Below are 21,461 nucleotides of genomic sequence, written 5' to 3'. Positions count from 1 at the left end.
TGGAAGCGTGCCTTCCGTCTATCACAACATGATCGATTTGGTTTCTCGTTTTTCGATCCGGAGACAGCCACGCAGCTTTCTGGATCTTTTTATGCTTGAACCTAGTACTGCATACTACCATGTTTCGGGCCCCGGCGAAGTCGACCAGCCTCAATCCGTTGTCGGATGTTTCGTCGTGGAGGCTGAATTTTCCGACGGTGGTTAAAAAAGATCCCTTCCTTGCCCACCCTGGCATTGAAGTCGCCAAGCATGATTTTGATATCATGGGCAGCGCTCGTATGTGCGCTCCAAGCGCTCTTAGAAGAGATCCTTGGATGCCTCATCCTTCTCTTCCGTCGGGGCATGGGCGCAGATCAGCGAGATGTTGAAGAATTTTTGTAAAAGTGCTACGAAAAACCTTCGTGGTCTTGGGTTTTGTACAATGTACGAAACTTTCGTTCATAATACGAACACATTTTTCACAAAGAAACAAGATTTAACGAACCGTTCGTAAATATAACGGAAGGACTTTCGTAAGGCGTTTTTTTGGTGCAATTTACGAAATCTTACGTTTATTTTACGAAATACATTCGTAAATTACTGAACACATGTGTGCAAAATATTCATTCGGCAAGTTGCGGGTACTTTAGTAGCATAATGCAAAACGTTGCTTCATAACTATTAGTGTCCCTTAGTTAGCCAAAGATTAAGCAAAGTTCATACGTATTTTCATAGACATTAACACCCTTATTCTAGAACCCGAATTTTTGTAATTCGTAATTCGTCACTAAGTTACGAAAAACGATAAAAAAATATTATCGCCATTTTCGATTTTTGTGCAGCTAAATCGCCAATTTTGCCTTATGTGCGATGGCACAAAGTGGCAGGTTGCCGCTGCACCTTTGCACTCACATACGCGCGCATACATACATATGTGCAAAACATCTATTTGCCACTTTCTCATACAAATTTCATAAATTTATTTGTGAACTTTATTTTCCAGTCGTTGTCTGCAGACTAATCGCACAGCTAGTAATAAATCAGACAAAAGTGCTATAAAATATTAACAAACAATAAGTAAAATCAGTGGTGCAGAGGAAATTGTGCCGCATGTATTGCACTTCGCATCAAAGAAACAATCAACAACTGGCGTTGTAGTGTCGCCACGGTGAACGGACGGCGGTTAAGTAAATGAGATTAACCACCTCGCATTGGCGCGCCGTTCGGCGGTATTTTTTAGTTTTCACCGCCATTGCATTGCTGCCGCTAGCGCTTGTCTATCTGGTGCGAAACGAGCAAATTTACCGCATCAAAGGATATGAGGTAAGTCCATTTATACACATACTAAGTACATACATATATATATGTATATATGTACACCTGCTTTTGTATTTTTTTTGTATGTACTGTGCTCCTTACATACCCATCCCACAATCATATTTATACAAATTTAAAAATTTTCGAATTACACAAGTCGCTACTGATTTTTTTTTTTGTTTTGAGTTGAGCGCAAATCTTTACTTATCACTTATTGGCGATAGTTAAACAGCAAATACTAGAGTCAAATCGATAACCCAGGTCATTGGCTCATCACTGCTTTAGTTTTATTATTTTTTATGATTACGTTGCTAATTTCATTGTTTGCTACATAATTTTTGTAAGTACTTCGCTTATTTAAAAAAAAAAAAGAATATATATATATATCGCAAATATTTTCAACGCATTCGTCCCTCACTGCCTCGTACGCTTACAAACATATACACACAGGTACACACACATAACTACAGTATTAAATTCTAGCTTTGTGATGTTTACGCAACCATTTCAACGGTTGAGTGTCTATCAATCAGGTGTAAATGAATGCATTTAAGGGCGTTAAGTGGAAAATCAAACAATATTAATATATATATTCAATATTTATAGTAAGCTGATCATGTGCAAAAACTTATCAAAATATACATATGTACGTACATATGTATATTAGACTGCATCACTCCCCATACAAAAAATAATCGGTACTATTTTTCCACTACATTTTAAGACGTCCACCAAAATATTTCGGAAAAATATTAAGATTTCAGTGAGCTGGACCGATTTGAAAATACCTCCAAAAATGGTTTTTTTATGAATAAAAATAGTTTCTTAAAGATTTTTTTTGAAAAAATCCCCTCAAATGGCAAAACGGTTTAAGCTTAAAATATTTGCATAAAAATATTAAAAAAAAATTAAAAAAATTTTAACGGAATCGTAATGATGATGCTGTTTTTAACATTTTTCAAAGATTGGTATAAGAAAAACTTGAATAACTGAACCTAAACTCTTCCGATTTAGACTTAAGAGGTGTCATTGGAAAGGTATTTTCTCACCCTTTTCATTTATTTGCTAATAAACTTATTCAAAGGATGGAAGAGAAAGGTAGGAGAAACGAACCTCATTCAAAGTTGAATTAAGATGTTTTGGTATTCGAAAAAAAAGATGGGACACGAATGACGTTTCTTTTGGCCAGAAATAAAAACGGTGTGAAAATACCTTTCTACTGAGATCCCATAAGTCTAAATCAGAACAGTTTTGGCCCAGTTATTCAAGTTTTTCGTAAATCAATCTTTGAAAAAAGTAAAAAAACAGCATCAAAAATCTCATTCTTACATTCCGTTGAAAAGATTTTTAAATATTTTTATGCAGATTTTTTAAGCTTATTCTAATTTGTCATCTGAGGGGACTTTTTTCAAAAAGTTCTTTAAGAAACTATTTTTATTCATAAAAAACTTCATTTGTGGAGGTAACTTTAAATCGGTCCAGCTCGCTTAAATCTTAATATTTTTCCGAAATATTTTAGTGGACGTCTTAAAATATAATACATTTTGTAATCCCGACGGAAAAACCGCAACTCTTTTTGGTGATGCAGTCTAATGTATATATGTACATAAATATGTACACATTTAGATACATGCATAAATAGTTTTTTTCAGTACCCCGTCGGAATGGGTACTTTGCATACGTTCCGCTCAATGATGAAACTGACAGTTGAGTAGACTGTGTGGGTTGTGTTGGCATAGAGAGCGTCAGATTGGCAAACCTTGTGTCGACGGACCCAACGAGCGTTGGCCAACACTCAACTTTTGATGCATGTAAGTCCGTCACTGCTGACAGTTGTATAACCCCGCGTTTACACAAGACAAGACCAATGAGAATATGCACATAATTTACGCATTTTTTGAGCAAAGTAGGCATCCAGACAATAAACTATCATCGAAAAGCCAGAGACAGTGATGAAGACATCAAGATAAGTGGGAATATATTAGTAAAAAAAAAAATGTGAATGTTTTCCTATTGTATCTGAAAAATTGACTTGTGTAAACCCCAAGTACGCGGGGCCATAAGGAACAGCTGGTTTTTGTTTGCAGACGCAACGCCTTCAATGTGACGTATCTCTACGGTACGTACGCCATTTCCTTCGCATACTTTTCCGTTATTGACGTACAAGTACCCATTCTGACGGGCCTATAAGCAGTAAGAGTTAGTACCGTACGAAAACATTACAGTACAGATATACATATCAATAAATACGTACGAAAGAAAAGTAACACATATGTACGTTTATAAATAAACATGTACACAACACATATGTATAAGAAAACGGTACTCACGTACACAATAAATTCACAAAAACGGTACTACATTGATTTCGGATTGCTTACAAATTGAGAAGTTAGCTTACTGCCAATATAGAAGTATTACATATATGGATTCTGCCTTTTAAACCCCAACGTGTGGGAGATTATTGGAGATTACTTAAATCATGCGCAATTGTACTCCATGGAAACCAAGACGGGTGTACTTTCTTTAGAGATTAGTCGCACATTTTCCTTCAGGGTAAGGAAAAATGTATCACAAACACATTTACCACATGCTATGTTTTTATGAGTATGAAAGCACACTTCCGAAACTTAAAAGCTATAAACTTCCAGCACCATTTGGCGTAATTTAATGAGCGTAATGAGTATCCGATTGCTAGACAAGTAAACAAATCAGTTTCATTTTGTTTGGTTTGATGAAGCTTCCAGAGAGCAATACTAATCATTAACGGTAATCAAATTAAAATGTCAGCATTTAGTTTTTGCTAACGGAACTATAAGTTACATTTTTTTTTTTAAGTCGAAAAATTAGCTTAATTACGAAGCCGAAACTTCCATTTTCAACAAACCAGAGTGGTTCATTCATGCCTTTTAATTAGCGATTGTATGCAGCCGTCTGGATACATATATGTACATACTGACAGGCCTGCATATTTACCTTGAGTACTACGTTAATTTGTCCATGCAAATAAGCCACGTCTTTTTACAATACGTCTTCCGGCACCCTGAAATACACATATACCCATGTACAATTGTATCGCCATATGAGTTGCACGCATGCACATACATACATACATATGTATATATGTACATATGTATGTATGCTTACACTTGACCCTGGCACTAGTGACCACGATTGCGATTACTCCTCGCCGGGCGATTGAGGGGCATAGCCATAAACTTGTGTGTATTGTAGCGCACACACTTGCATTCAAGAGAAGCATTTTAAATGCTTTTCTTTGCTTTATTTATATGCCATTTTGAAAATTTGTTTACCACCATTTCGTTGTTCATTGTTGCTATTGTTGCAGTCCAGTAGCACTTTGTTGTGTGATTTAGAATTTGAACTTACATTGTTAGTGTGTTAGTGTAGATAGTGTTGTTGATGGAAACGATGCGAGGCGTGGATGAAATCCAAAAGCGAATGTCATACAAATCATTAATGTGCGAATGCGAGAACATTGGAAATACTACATATCGTCGATGTTTTTGCAAAACCGCCCATCGACCAATTGCAAAATCGCCTATCTTACCGCAATCAAATTTTATAGGAGAGCAAAAAAACGGTCTTTCTTTGAGGGCATTGCCTTGATAGGCAGTATTTTCTCTAGTTATTAGTTTAGAAATCTTGTAGGTTTTAATAACTATTTTACGATTTTTATATAAATCTCGATGCCTGGAGTTTAGGGTTACCATATCTCATTTTTGCCACAACGGCAATTTAAGCGATTTTGCAACTGGTCGATGGGTAGCTTTACCAAAAAAACATCGACGATATTTACAAGCGGAAATTTTGAAAATAAATAAGTAGAAATATCTAAACATAAGGGGGTCATATGTATGTAAATATGTGTGTATATATGTATATACATACATCGATGAATTTTGTGTCCGGGGTAACGTGAATAAGTTCGTAGCTTTTTAAAGGAAAGATTGATTTTTCAGCTCAAAGCGAATTTATTTCTTATTTCTTTTGATTTGGATTTTACACACTTCACTCTCGTCCCTCTAATATTTTAATACCCTCCAAATAATAAGATTTTTGGAGTCTATCACATCTAAATTACAGCGAACTTTAATAAACTAATATCCTTTATTTGAATAATATTTTTTGCATTTTGTTGTCTCGAGATGATAAGTGAGCGTTGTCTATTTGCTTTTACAGCCCATTCCAAGCCAACGAGCAAGGAGCTAAGGAGAAAAGGATTTTAGCCGTAAAGTTTACCGACCACACGTATTTCAATTGGCACTTTCACATTAGTGTAGCATACATGAAATAGGAGCGGATTCATTTCGGCATACCGCACTGTTTGTTACAAAGAAAAAAAAAGATATTTAGAACTACCTCAAGGCCCATGAAGTTTTCCATGTCTTTTATATGGGGAAAACACTTTCGTAGAAATTGTATTGAGTTCTTGAAAATCAATATTTTTCGATCAGAAGCTCTGTTTCTCTTTAGGAGACTTCCAATAACAATACCCAATTACTTATTGAACCATTTTTTAATATCAAATATTTTTATAGGTTCCCCCAAAAACCTCAAAAAACGCAATGACACTCTTGCAGCAAATGCGCGATATGTACATACATACATACATTTGTATATCGAGCCCTAAATTTTCTTTGGGTTGCAGAAGTGCTTCTGAAGCATCTGGAGGTATTTCTGCATCAAAAAAAAGGACAATAAAAAATGTCTCCTACCTTTTTTTGGTTAGGGCTCCATTTGTAATTAAATAAATAAAAAAAGTTTTTGTTGAGAGCGCGAGCGAAGCTTGGAGCGAAATAAAATACCGGAGAGGAGCTGGAGCTGAGCGATGTAAAAAAAAACTTTGCTCCGAAGCCCTAGCTAAAAGGCTCGACATATGCTTCAACCGGCCGGTAATTTTATATGCCACAGAAATATGACCGATGCGTTTATAATAATGACGTCGGATGGCAGCTCGAATGATGGCCCAATTCTAAGCTTAGATTAGAATTCTACGCAGGAAATTACATCGAAATATTCAATGAAAAGTCCCTTACAGGAATATATTTTTCAATGATCATTTTTTTTACTCCTTATGAATTATTTCTAGGTTATTGTTTATAGCACTATGGCTCGGTTAATAAGCTGGTTGTATTACAATTTTTAAAAATATGGTTTAACCAGCTATTTAGTATTGAAAAGAAATTAGCACTGTAGGGAAATTGTCAAATACAAATTGATACAAAAAACGCCGAAACAAGTTAACTAAATTTTGAGTCGTAGATAACGAACCAATACTCTGCTCTGTTTCTTGAGTAGGGCATTTTAGTTTTTAAGAAAAAATTATTTAAACTTTAACAGAGTTAACAAAGTAAGTTAATAGTAAAAAGCAAGCTTTCTAAATATGAATGAAGGCGGCCCATAACTGGTGGACACAAGATTTAGTGGAGTTATTCCTACGTTCTAAATACGAACCTAATCGGGCTATATCTCCACTCTTGCGCCATTCCGTTGTTTTAAAAATATATTTTTTAACCGATTTCACAAAAAGAACCTTCCATCAATTCGTCAAAATATTTATTTATTTATTTATTTTTTTTTTATTTATGTTACTGCATAACTTTGTACCACGTTAACCGATTTCTATAATTATTTTTTTAAAGGAAATGTGTTACCTCACAGGTGGTCCCGTTGTAATTTGGTCTAAATCCGATTATTGGATCATCAAGAGATTAACGATAATCTTAAATTTTTTTATGAAAAATGAAGTCGATTTTGTTTTTTGCTTAAAAATTACTTGTTACTATCAACTTATTTCGATCACAAATCGAATTTGAAATGAATAAATCTTGGTAAAATAACCTTATCTAGAAAAACGGTATACAGATCGGCAATGTACGACCCAAAATTGAGTTTACTCGCCTCGGCGTGTTTTGTGTAATTTTAGCGTTCGTACAGAGTAATAATCTTTGAAAAAAAAATTTTTTTTCAACCTTTTCTATAAACACATGCTTTTTTTTAGGCAACTTAAAAAAATTGCAATTTATTATTTGATCCTTTGGCGATCCATTCACACACATTCCTTATTGCTTCTTTTCCGCTATACATATACATATAAGTAAACGCTTATGCGTATAAATAGCTGTTGACGTAAGCTAATTGCCTGTTAAATAATGCTACTGATTTGAAATGCTGATTTAAATACTTAAATACACATTCGTTTCCATACAATCTCCCAGCCTCACTTTACCCTGCGTCTTCGCAATTATTCGTTTACATCACCGTATGTGCTATTTCTTCCACTTTTCAGATCGAAAACATCTTGCTGCAATTTACATACATATGTAAGGCATTGTAATACATATGTACATTTTTTAACTAGTTCCGTCACTCATACGCCCCGCGCCCTAGTCAACCTCCCTCACACATACAGACATACATACATACATAGCATTCACGGTTGCCCCGAGCAACTCTTTTGGCATTTTCTCCCTCCAAGTAATTCATTTTTGTGCGCACATTAACACTTTCACACAAGTTCATCTTTGTACAACTTGCGTCGCGTATAAAGTACATACATACATATGTATGTACATATGTATGTACCAGCGACATACACTTACATATTTACACACATTTGTTGTACATGTTATTGTTGCTCGTATTGATGCTTCTTTTTATAGTCCAGGCTTTTTTACACGTTTTTGTAGTTGTATTGTGAAATAATTCATCCGATGTAAGCGCTGAGGAACAAAATTGTGGAACCAAATTACAACAATTCGCACTGCATATGTATTGGCACCATTTAGTACGTGTTTCAAAATCAGCTAAAATTTCAAATGCGAAGTAATTCGATTGGCAAAATTCTAAACAATACAATGACAACCTAACCAAAATTTAGCAAAATTTGCAACAATAATACCACAACAATAATAATTTATTATCGTACAATTTTTTAGGCGTCAAAGTTCAACGATCACTTCGGTGATCAAAGTTTTCGTTATCCGGTAATGTTGCTGGGGAAAAATAAGGATCTAACAGTAGCGTCTACAGGAAGTTCTCGCAAAAAATTGTACAAATACGCTAAAGTAAATATACAAATAAATGTACCTGTATAACCAACAACCGCTGCCCTTTTGTATGTAAACGTAAAGTTTAAGCATTAAATTTTTACTCCACTCACACACATACTACGTACATACACTAGTATAAAAGCATTTGAATTTGTATGTATGTATGTAGCCAAATATGCAAGTGCAAGTCAATATAAACGCTTAGTGCCACACATTGTACGGGCACACTGCACACTGCACACCCGCCTACAGCTAATCGGCAAAATAGTTATTGTAAATATTAAAAAACAAAAAAAAATTTAGGTCAGCAACGCTTCCCGAAAGTCATCGAAGACCGGAAAATTCGAATTGATATCTGATGTCTAAAATAGTAAAAAATATACGTATGTATGTAGAGATGTTGGACGTCGTCAAAATTTCTCATAAATCCATCCAATATACTGCCATTATATCAGAATATAATTTTTGTACATGTTGCCACAAGCTGTCAAAATCACTCCATACCACCCCCNAACTGCCATTATATCAGAATATTATATTTTTGTACATGTTGCCACAAGCTGTCAAAATCACTCCATACCACCCCCCGCTCTTATGTAGTACACCCGATCACGCGACCATACATATGTACATAGCATAGTGCGTTTCTTTTGTTACTCATACGCCCCCGGGCGCACATTTCGCATTCCACACTCCACCAGGTAAACACTTACACATCCCAACAACCCGAACATCCATATTACGATACATTTTGTTGTACATATAATTGATATCCCCATAAATCAAATAGTTAATGCATTTCCTTTTCGTAGCCCCCAAAGAATGTTGAATAATAACAAATAAAATAGTTATGTACATATTCGCGTTATTCGAATTGTTTGTGCTTGTTTGCCAATATACATTTAAAATTTTGTATTTTATATTTTTCCTCTTTGTTGTATGTATATATATTTAGTATGTTAATGAGTCACATGTGCCAGTATTGCCGGAGGAGTCAGTGCACACGCTGTCGCCGAACGATGTGGAGCGCATCGAGAAGCGCATGGAACGGCGGCGAAAACTGCTGCAAGAGAAATGTGCCGAATTTGGCCTAGATGTAGTGGGTAAATATATTTAGAGTTCTTCTCTATGCTTAAGCACACTTATGTATATATGTACATACATTGGGGTGGTCCAAATTTTTTTCCTCCAGTCACCCCCAGATCTGAAAATATCAAAAATAAGCAGACACGTATACGTTAGAAATAATCGAGTAGAATGCAAAAAGAAATACAAACGCATCCATTGAGGTGATTGTGCGTGATGTGGTTATGAAAACTTAAAATAACTAATTTTTGTATACAACAGTTAGTATTATCGGTTATTAAAACACACTTAGTTATTAAGTTAAATAATTATCATATTGTTATATTTTGAAACCTTCTGATAGGCAAATAGTTTTATTCGATCCAAAAATATTTATTTTTAATGATTTTATAGCAATTCTACGAAAAAATATATTTTCCCCATGTAAAATAGATGGGAAACTTCAAAGCCTCGGCGGCACGGGTAAATACTACCCGATGTCGAAATAAAAAAAAAATACGTGTCTCCTTATTTTTGATATTATTCTGTTCTGGGGGTGGCAGCAAGAAAAATCAAAAAAATTGATTTTCCTATGTATTTTTGGGCCACCCTAATGTACATATATACATACATACATACTATACAGCTGCGAGAATGCATTTGCTTTTGCGGTCGTTCTCTTTACTCTCAAAACATGTACAAGGTTTGCAAACGATATCAGCAAGAGAATGCGAATGAGCGGGAGTATAATATTTGGCGAATGGAATGCTCATTACCATTGGTGTAACGGAGTATCTCTTATTTTCTTTCCTATGCTCTCTGTTTCGCATTTTTACCTTCAAATAAACGAGTATTTGAGAGTATTACATGTCCAGCATAGCCTTTTTTTGCTGAAGTGCTGTTAATCAAGCGCAATAGCGGCATCGTGCTGTAGGTCTTTTGTGGGTAATAAATATTAAACTAATAATAAATAATAAAGAAATTTTTGACATTATGGCAAATATAAATGAGGTAAGTTTTTATTAATGTATATACGTATTTACAAGTTTCATTTTATTTTAAATATCTGTACTTAAATATACTTAACAGTCAACTGATGGAGGCTCTTTTGTTAATTACAATGCCATGGTTTCATGGTTTCACGGTTTTCAGCTTTTAACAACATTTTTTAGAATTTTTTTGAGTATGCAGTTTTGTAGTTCTCTCAATTTCAGAATAACAAAGCAGAAATTTTAAGTGGCAATGAGCTACCGTTGATTTTTGAGAATTTTTTTACTGACGCTCTTCGGCATTTTTTCCCATACAAAAAAACTACCAGGCACTCGTTATATGGAGAAAATGAGCAACATCATAGCCATTTAAAACTTGCACTTTATTGTACTGAAATTAAGTGAACTACAAAACTGCATACTCAAAATTCTAAAAAATTTAGTTTAAAAGCTGAAAATTTTGGTGAAAATTTGTCTAATTTTCCAAAATTTTGTAAAAACTTTGAAACACTAACTTATATGCTTTTTGATGCAGAATGAACTATTTTTTTATTAAAAATTAACGAAAAAATTTATTATGCAAAACATTGGAAACATTAAAAAAAAAAAAACACTGTACGGAAACATATTCTGATGGGTGTATGTATGTTTTAAGTGATCCAAATGAATTCCATGTTAAGTTTTAGTTTAAATAAATATTTTGTTTTCATTTTGTTTTAATTTAAGATATATGCACATATGTTTGTATGTATGTGCATAGGTTATGTCTATTTGACATAATTTTAAAATAAAGACCATTTACTATTATTAAATTTTCAAATTTTAATGTGGACTAAATTCACTTCAACAGTCTAGTAACAGCGTCATACAAATATATATATACATATGTATATTTAATTGTACATACGAGTATATTAAGGTTCTGTTATGCATACTTGGCAATGCATGCAATGCTATACCATTTTTATGTAGCGTTGGGTAACCGCTTACACGCGAAGCTCATTTAACAGATTGCTTTTGTGACAACTCTAAAGCAATGCCAAGTATGCATAACAGAGCCTTTAGAGTATTCTCAAATACTCTACCTTCCGTTGCAAATGTTGAGAATATGAATATTCTATTAAGAGAGAATATTCACTCCACTCCATTCTATTACTCTTCGATAACATTCTAATTCATGTTCGCTAACATAGAATGAAAGAGAGCGGCTATTCTAACATCAAGAGAATGTTTTGAAGCTGCAAACAAATGCATTCCTGCAGCAGTTTAATACATACATACATGTATCTATACGTTGTAAGTGCAATATTATTTAGAAATTTATTTCGGAAAGCAGAAAACGTTTTTAAAGTACACTTATTACTGAATATTTTAGGCACAGATTTATCGGCGGGTTATCTTTATTAAAAGAAAAATTCCATGGTAATGAACACCTAAGATAAATTAAAAAAAAAAATAGTATATGTAGAACTTTAGCCCTAATGGCAGAATAATTTAATAAGACATGTTCTTTCTTTAGACGAAATTTTCGTCCAGAAATTCTATTATTTTACAGTCTGATATACGCAAGAATTGTAAAAGCACTTAGCTGTTACGCAGGTTTCCGTAAGTTCCCTGGTTTTTGCAAATTATTTTCCGAATCTGAACTTGGTGACAACGAAATTGTGTTTTAAAATTTTTCGACTCCAATTCCAAATGTTCAAAGCGCGAATAATCAAGTTGATTATGTTGTCATAGACGAAAGATTGCGACGCGTTCCATTTGGGGAGCAAATATCGGCAATAGCAAGGAACAGCCGAGAAACCTCGCAATTGGTTGTCATCCCTGCTTAAATAAGAAACGCTTCTTATCGTCCAGTGGGACTCAATGTATCTCCCAATCCCTTCCCGCCGTTGTGGAAGTGCCACTTGCCATGTCGCTGCAGCAAAGAAATACGCAGCATACAAAGCCAGCCTACATCCAATTTCTAACAGTGGCCAAACACGACGAACATGTGCGCGCGCATGCTCGGCTTGCGGAAGAATTCCTTAAATTAAAATTGTTTAACAATGGAATACCGTTAAATGAATCACCCTACATTGAGTAGTTTCTTTGAAACTTCTTTTGAAGGACAGCTAAATCGTTTGGCTTGTGTTTGCCCTGGACATTCCATCCAATGCTTGTTGAACATTTTATCTACCCAGTTATTTATGTGTGCTTTGATGAGCCCACAAAAGCGTTCTGAACCATAAAATACTAAGGCAGCTCCTTGTTTCGCTAGGCTGTCGGCCTCCTCATTGCCATCATGTCCGTCATGCCTCGGTACCCGTCCTAATAAAACTGTATTCTTGGCATATATATGTACATACATACATATACATATTTCTCCAAATTCTTTTTGTTTACTATTTCTACAAATTAAATATATTCAAGTAACTAATCATTAAATATTTGTAATGCTTATTATTATTAAATAATCACGCTCATTCCCTTTAAAAGTACCGTAATGATTTGTGGTCGCAAAAGATTAATTTATTGCCAGTAAACTGTTCACTCTAGCGACTGACTGCCTTCACCCACGTGCAACGATAGTTGATAAATAAATATAGTGTTTAACGGATTTAAAAATGAGTAACGAGTAACACTTCTTGTTTTTTTTTTGTACCTGAACAACAAACAAAATTAAAAGGCAATGCAAATTTCTGCTGAAATAGGGCAAAGTTAGAAATTATCGTTAGTAATTAAATTACATATTTATATGTTATATAGTATTTATAGAGGCACATTGTAGAAAAACTCTCAGATTAATGCAAAATTTCGTTTTTTTTTTGTTTTTCTTTCAAAGGTAACGACACATGGCACAAGCCCAACGCTTGGGAGTTTTTAGTCAATAAAAAATATCACATTATATGGTTGGTTTTTTTTTTGGTTACATACATACATACATTCGTTTCTAATGAAATTATATCAAATTCTTTGCAGGTGCAATGTGTTCAAAGCTGCCTCCTCATCATGGATGTTCAATTTTAATGTATTAGCCGGTTACTCGCCAGATTTCCTACAACGAACCAAAGAAGTGTTCCTGAATTTGGCAAGGGAACGTTATCCGCGCGTTTCTATTGAAAAGGTATACTGATCAGCGTTGCCGGTTTGGTAATTTTTTTCTTCCTTTATCAAATTTCGTAATTTATTTTTCAGTTTGGTAAATTTTTTCGAGTCAGTGTTGCATGTTTTTTAAGCAGAGTAGATTCTTTGCTCACATGGGTCAATACAGCAAAGACATTTATTTTCTGTTTAAACTTGAGAGCAGCGATGTGGATAGAAAGACCAGGTACTCACTCCTGGGTGTAAATGTATTCCAACCCAACGTTCGTTGGCTACTAGAATGGTATGATCTCTAACTGTTAACAAGTGATAATTCTCTGTTGCAATAAAGCATATCCACGACTCTAGGATTGATCAGATGCCCTCACTTGTTTTGTGATTTTAGCCTTATACGGGTGGATGTGTATATCCAAGTGCAAACTATACGATAATTTGCCATAAGATAGCCCCAGTTTTTGAGGACGACGAACAGTAGATAAATTCATTTCTTCAACCACACTTTAGTTTGAAATCCACACCAAGCTTTTCTGGTGTTGTTGTGGCTTTCGGCGCTCAAGCCGATATGAAAATTATTGCTGAAAGCATGAAAAGTGTTGACTGACTGAAAGCTTCATGTAGGATTTTAATTTTATGATGTCTTATCCTACGATATCTGATAGCGACCCAGTGTCTTCGGTTGTACTTATTTGTGCATAGTTCTGCACAAAAAAAACGTTTGGTTATTTCTTGTTGAATTTCGTAACTTACGTCCTGGTGATTTGGTAACAAATAAAAAGTTACTGTGGCAACACTAATACTGATATACCATTCAACATTTACGTGAAAACATTTGTTGTCAAAAGAACCGCCTTTACGCCGCATATTCATTGCTATGAGCAGCTCCTTACTATGCACATAAATATTTTCGCCTTGTTTGAGGCACTACTTCAAAGCACTTTCTACTTTGCTGTATCCTTTCGGTACACAAGTAAACGACAGTCGTTCAGTTAAATAACGTTGCTTTATAATAAATTACTTGGGACAACAATTCACTCACTTACAAATAGATACATACATACATACATACATATGTTTCCTATATGGAGTATATTTTATTTGCTTCACTAATGCCTTGTTATTGTTATTGTCATTTGATTTTTGTTGTTTACAGCTGCGAGAAGCACAAAATGATTCGATTACNCATCGCCTTTACGCCGCATATTCATTGCTATGAGCAGCTCCTTACTATGTACATATTTTCGCCCTGTTTGAGGTACTACTTCAAAGCACTCTCTACTTTGCTGTATCCTTTCGGTACACAAGTAAACGACAGTCGTTCGGTTAAATAACGTTGCTTTATAATAAATTACACTGGGACAACAATTCACTCACTTACAAATAGATACATACATACATACATACATATGTTTCCTATATAGAATATATTTTATTTGCTTCACTAATGTCTTGTTATTGTTATTGTCATTTGATTTTTGTTGTTTACAGCTGCGAGAAGCACAAAATGATTCGATTACATTCATGATAGCGCGCCATCCATTCGAGAGGCTATTAAGTGCATATCGTGATAAGCTGGTATTTGCCCTGCCACACTCCTATCACGACAAGTTGGGGCGGCGCATTGTACGCAAATATCGCAGCAAAGTGAGTAGCGCGCTACAAAACATAAATAGGCACGCGTGTGCCAATAAGAAAATGTGGCAATATGCAAACAAATTCACATATCTACATTAGGGTGCCTCACCAAAAAAAAAGTTACGGTTTTCCAGTGAAATTATAAAATGTATTATATTTAAAGGTTTATGCCGAAATATTTCGGAAAAGTATTAAGATTTAAGTGAGTCGGACCGGACCGATTTGATAAGACCTAAAAAAAATCCTGTTTTTATAGCCGGGCGCACTTGTGCACAAGGGTATTATAACTTTGTTCATATAACGGTTGTTTGTAATAGACAAAACGAATCGAGATAGATATAGACAAATTTATACATAAATGATCAGAATGAAAAGAGAATTCGATAAAGCCATGTCTGTCTGTCGTACGTCCGTTCGCCCGTGTACACGATAACTGGAACAAAATTGAGATATATCAACGAAATTTGGTATACTGATTGCACTTTACCCATGGTAGGTTGGTATTGGGCGAAATCGGACCGTAACCACGCCCACTTCCCATATAACGGTAGATTTCAGAAATACGAAAACTGCAATATTTTAGTATTTACTGATGCTTATTCACTGAAAATTGATATTCACAATGATTATTAGACGAAAAATAAGAATACAATAAATTTTTGGAAAAATGGGCGTAGCCACGCCCACTTATGGTTACATGTGTATATCTTGGTAACCGCTACACCAATTTCTCCCAAACTTGGCGCAGTTGTTAACCTTGGTACAACATACCAAACGGCTGAAAATTTTTAAAATCGGACAATAACCACGCCTTTATCCCATATAACGGTAGTTTAGAGAAATACGAAATCTTCAATAAATTAGTAACTGCTGAAGCTACTTGATTCAAAATTGATGTTTACAATAACTCTTTAACAAACAACACGTTTATGGTAAAATTTTGGAAAATGGGCGAGGCACCGCCCAATTATGACCAAGTATGTGTATCTCGGTAACCGTTCGATCAATTTGTACCAAACTTGGGACGATTATTTCGCTTGCCAAATAAAAGCAAAACTTTGAAAATTATTGAAATCGGACTAAAATTACGCCCACTTTTCTTATAACGGTAAATTTAAAAAATCCTTGAAACTTCTGCCATTATGTCTAACTGAACGTTCTGAACGTTGGTTATCATGTAGCTGTTGTTTTCGGAAAGGTGAAAAAACTATATTTAATACTTGCGCCGGATATTTAATGTTCGGCCCGCCCGAACTTAGACTTCTTTTCTTGTTATGAATAAAATTTGTTCTTAAAAATATTTTTTGCAAAGAATTACCTCAGATGTTAGCAGAGTTGAAGCTTAAAAATGTGCATAAAAAATATTATGACGAAAATATTAAAATATTTTTTTATAATTTCGATGGAAAACCTGCTCCGAGTTTTTTTTTTTTGTATGACAAGTGATGCGACCTAATGTACATAAATGTGTGTGTACATTTAAGTTTTCTATGCGCTTCCTTTTGACCTTTTTGTTACATAAATTTTTATAAAGCAATAAAAAAAAACGCTTTTTCATGTTTTACAGAGTTTGGATATGAATTCGCCCAAATATCCAACATTCCCAGAGTTCGTGCGTTGGCTCTTGGATCAGATAAAGCATGGCAATGTCCAAATGGATATGCATTTTGTATCGTCGACAATGTTTTGCACGCCATGTGTCATCAATTTTGATGTGATTATGAAATTCGACACACTCGACGAAGATCAATTATATCTCATACACAAGACTGGCTTGACGCGCGTCATAGCGCCCGAGTGGCGTAATGCGGGCAAAGGCAAGAATACGCAAGAGTTGCTGCAATCATTCTACTCTAAGTTGACGCATAAAGAAATGCATGGACTTTATCAATACTACAAGTGAGTAAAATATTTGTCGCAAAAGAATCAAACAACAAAAAAATATGTGAAAATCCTGCAAACCATTTTGCCAGAGTATTCTGAATTGTAGAGAAATTTGAAAGAATTCGTAAAGATCTCATTCAAATTTTTTCCGAATTTTCCAAAATGAAGTAAACTGTAAACACTTCGATTCTTTTACAAAATTTCGGAAGAAAATCGGTGAAGCAATGCTGCTATGTAAAGAATTTTTTCAGAATTTTTCTTTATTTTCCATACAGAAGTTTCTTTGAAGCTTCGTAGAAAAATCATTACAGAAATGAGATACTCCTAAAGATCTCGTTAAGATTTCGGGAACTTTGGTTTGCAGGGAGGGATGCGTGGTTAGGGAGCGTTGGGAGGAAGCTTTAAATTAGAACTCTATTCTTACGAGATCGCGCAACTTGCCGAAATAAGTGCTATCATAACATCTTTGCCTAAAAGTACGCTGCTAAATATAGCTTGGAAGTGCATAAAATGTGTAATATTCTTGTTTGTACAATCAAGTTTTCACGGCATATTTTTTGGCGCCGCAGTTATGACAGCAGTCATTGCGGTGAGATTTATTATAATGTGGAAATCAGGCTGTTATTAGTTTGCTTTGATGTAGGGATGTGCCGGATAGGGGTTTGGCCGGATAACCGGATTCCGGATATCCTGTAATATATAAGAGCCGGATTCGGATATCCGGTAGACTGCTGCTCTTAATATTGTTTACCGGTGATGCAGACATGCTTCGTTTTTTTTTTTTTGATAATAAAAAATATATAATTTTTTAACTCTATTTACTAATTAGATACTCATAAATTTGATTATGAAATTAAAAAAATTCGGAACTAGATTTTTAAATTGAATCTTCTATAATCGCAATCCGGAAATCCGACCGGATTTTAGCCTATATCCGGTCGGATAGTCGGATTACAGAAAACGGCCGGATAAGCCGGATGCCGGATATCTACCGGATACCCCCGGCACACACCTACTTTGAAGGAATCTTAACAAAAATAATATAAGTATGTATACCATATCGGCCGTTTAATAACACAGAAAATTAACTGGAAAATTTACGCTATCGATTACTACAAATTACTAAACTACCCAAACTTTCGAGGATATATGTATATCTTTCCATCTGTTTTTTTTTATACCAAGTGATTGTTGAAACTTTGATTATACATATTTTGAAATAATTCCCTTTGCTACTAAACGTGCCATAAACAAAATAGTTTTACATATTGCTAAATAAAAAAAAAATCTATCTAGAAATCTTATAGCGTAATTCCCACGTAATAGCAACACCCACCGAATGACTACTGACATACATACATACATATCTGTCAATATATACTAGGTGAGTTTTGTTTTTTTTTCCGAGCGAATATAGCTACATATGTACATGTATGTAGACAAAAATGTTGTATTTTTGAATCCATGATGAATTTGGAATGTAATGCTCCAAAATTGGTTAAACATAATCGCTATGTGTCGAAAAACATGCAGCATTTGCAGCCGGGCACACCATTCGTTCACACCTCAGATATTTCATATTCCTTGTTTGTCTTGTATATATTTTTTTTTTTTGGTGTACTGCGTTTGTTCTTATATAATATTTAATAATGCCATGGTAAATAATAGCTAAACCAACCAACGGCCGCACCGCCTATAATCATACTACAGCTATGCATTCTTACGATCAATAATTTTAATTTATGCACTTTCTGTCGCCTTTTTATTGCCAGGTATGACTTTGAATTATTCAACTATAGCGCGTCATCGTATTTTAATTTGGTACAAGAAAACGGCACCTGAAAAGAAAGTAGCCCAACACGATGGACGGAGAAAGTAGCAACAGCCGTAGCAGCATTTTAGGCGCTTCGCAACGCAGCCGCACTCCTCTCAGCAACAACGAAGCACACGAATATATACTTATGCACACAAATCTACAAACATACATACATATACATATATGTACACCGACGAAACATACATATGAATTAACATACGTACATACATACATATACAAACTATACTACTTACTTACATACAATATAAACATAAACATAAATAAGTAAACGCTAATGAACCAAAAAGCTCGAATAGGAAAATAAAGTGAAAGGTTAGAAGTGGACTGAAAGTGATGAAATTCAATAAGTTCCAAATGGTTGGCGTGAAATTCAACCAAAAATATGAATGTAAAATATTTAATTGATTTTTATACGTAATATGGAAATTATGCTTGCCACTTTGTCGGCAACCTTGCATATCCAACTAATTGGTTGCATATTCACTAAGCTCTTTTAGACACGCACGTTTTCATGGCTGGACCGCGCAGCGTCGAGCAACTTCTATGTAGCTAGAGCACTAACAAGAAGTGACGCATAAAATACATACACATACATAAGCACTGGCTCGTTAAGTTGAAGTAGGCAGTAGTATTTGAGGGTAATTTGAGCATTTTGAAAAGACACTGTACAATAATTTAGCGACGTAAACTAGCTGATAAATTTTAACGCCGTACGCGTAGTTAAATTACATTGGTAGTAGTGCTAAGCTTTAGATTTTTGCTAAATAATTAAAGTAAATAAATTAAAATAACAAAATAAAATAACCGATTACTGAGCACTGGTTCGATTCAGCGAGCATATAACCATACCATTGAAGGCATGTGTGCGAAGATGACAGCTTGGAATGTAGTGGAAATTTAGTTGGTGGAGTTGGAGTTCCAGATGAAATGGCGCGGCTTAAAATATGCTTTAGAAAATATGGAAAATGATTATTGCATGCTTTAGGCAGCCTTTTAAATGTAATAAGCATACTTCTAGGCGCCTGGTTTCCTTTCGAATCAGCCTTGCAATCATAGAAAAGCTATAATAGAAAATCACACAAGAAAATATTGTCAAGTGATGTTACTCGAATAAGTTTTGTAGGTTTCACTGCATTTTTTTTAAATTAATTTTCAATAAAATTATATATATTTAGGAGTCCCAAGGTAGCGACATACATATGTATTTGATTAATAGAAAGAAGTAATAATTGCCACTGTCTAGGAAAGTAAAACTACTTTGCATTATTTAAATTAATGGATTGTGTTGTAGGTAAAATACAATACATAGATACATACATACATACATACACAAATAATAAAGCAAACCAAACAAAACAAATTATCCAACGTAAATTGTTGAGCTGAATTGGTCAATTTTGTTATTCCTATTTAGAAGGAAGTTGATAAATAATAAAACAAATTGAAATTATTTATAAACAAATTTGAAATTTGAAGTTTATCTCAACAATAGAATACGTAGCTGGTAAGTATGCACGTCACCTTGTTATATAAGTATGTACTTAAGAATAGCTTTTTCTAAAAATCATTAGGGCTGTTCAGGATCTTGAGCATATGCATATGCATTTCCATAATCGTTGCATTTGTAAATTCACAACAATAAAATGTACACGGTTGCCATGGCAGCAAGCATACAATTTGCAAATAAGATTCCAACTGCAAATCCAGGACCATTTCCACAACATCCTGAACAGCCCTATTATTTCTAACCGTAATCTGTGTATATGAGCAAATCTCACCAGTTGTTTTTAGTGTCACTTCCTTCTCTCGCCAGAAAAAAAAAAACGCGTAAGCACTCTTCTTGCATATATTTGAGTAAATGGAGAAACAAGTACAATAAAAAATAAATCAAGTATTTGAACAATTTCAACCTTATGAAAACCTTTATTTAGGCGAAAAAGTACCGAAATTACTCATTTTTAACCGACTTAAAAAAAAGGAGCAGGTTATCAATTCGTCGGAATATATATATATTTTTTATGTATGTATGTTACCGCATAACTTTGGACCACGTCAACCGATTTCGAAAATTCAGAAAGGTAGTGTCTCAGAGGTGGTCCCATACTAATCTGCTTTGGAACCGATCATTGGATCGTGGAATAATTAACGGTACTCCTAAATTTTTATATGAAAATTGAAGTCGGTTTTTTTGCTTAAAAATTATTTGTTTCATTACAACTCGAAAAAATAATAATTTTTTTTGAAGGGAAACTTTTTTAGCGCTAAATAAAAAAAATATAAATAAAAAGAGACCAATGTAGAATGAGGTGAGTACGTAAATAGATAAAAAAGCATAAAGACAAAGGTAAAAATAAAAACAAAATCAAAGATAAATGCAAAAATGAAGATAAAGGTGAATTTAAACACTTTACTTATGGCTGCATTTCTTTATTCATTCTGAACGTTTGGAATAAACTTTTTTGTTTACTTATTCTTTAGAACGTTCCTGATGATATGTTAACGGATATTTCAAAGGCATTCTGTTTATTCCGGCTGTGAAATGGGATTATCCGGAATGTATAAAGAAACGCAGCCTATATAAGTCCTCTTTCAGACACG

At 34.4% G+C, this 21,461-nt stretch overlaps 1 protein-coding gene across 3 annotated transcripts in view; it reads left to right on the top strand.

The window, feature by feature from the left end:
- Window positions 1–20,329, top strand: part of LOC108363159 (carbohydrate sulfotransferase 9) — a 30,977-nt gene extending 10,648 nt beyond the window's left edge. For 2 of the 3 annotated variants that reach the window (XM_017616440.1, XM_017616439.1), the window contains exons 2-9: window positions 983–1,302; window positions 8,259–8,387; window positions 9,328–9,475; window positions 13,251–13,317; window positions 13,388–13,532; window positions 14,996–15,151; window positions 16,710–17,041; window positions 18,799–20,329. In XM_017616440.1, the coding sequence (XP_017471929.1) occupies window positions 1,171–1,302; window positions 8,259–8,387; window positions 9,328–9,475; window positions 13,251–13,317; window positions 13,388–13,532; window positions 14,996–15,151; window positions 16,710–17,041; window positions 18,799–18,868 (1,179 nt within the window). In that variant the 5' untranslated portion in view covers window positions 983–1,170 and the 3' untranslated portion in view covers window positions 18,869–20,329. The remainder of the gene's footprint in view (window positions 1–982; window positions 1,303–8,258; window positions 8,388–9,327; window positions 9,476–13,250; window positions 13,318–13,387; window positions 13,533–14,995; window positions 15,152–16,709; window positions 17,042–18,798) is intronic. The other variant, XM_017616441.1, reaches the window with a different exon arrangement.
- The last annotated feature ends 1,132 nt before the right edge of the window (window positions 20,330–21,461 follow it).

The sequence above is a fragment of the Rhagoletis zephyria genome, unplaced genomic scaffold (assembly GCF_001687245.7).
Source record: "Rhagoletis zephyria isolate East Lansing unplaced genomic scaffold, Rhagoletis_zephyria_1.1 Rzeph_scaffold_01204, whole genome shotgun sequence".
In the NCBI taxonomy this organism is placed as follows: Eukaryota; Metazoa; Arthropoda; class Insecta; order Diptera; family Tephritidae; genus Rhagoletis; species Rhagoletis zephyria.
The sequence above is the reverse complement of the archived record's forward strand: the minus strand, read 5'-3'. Positions and strand labels throughout refer to the sequence as shown.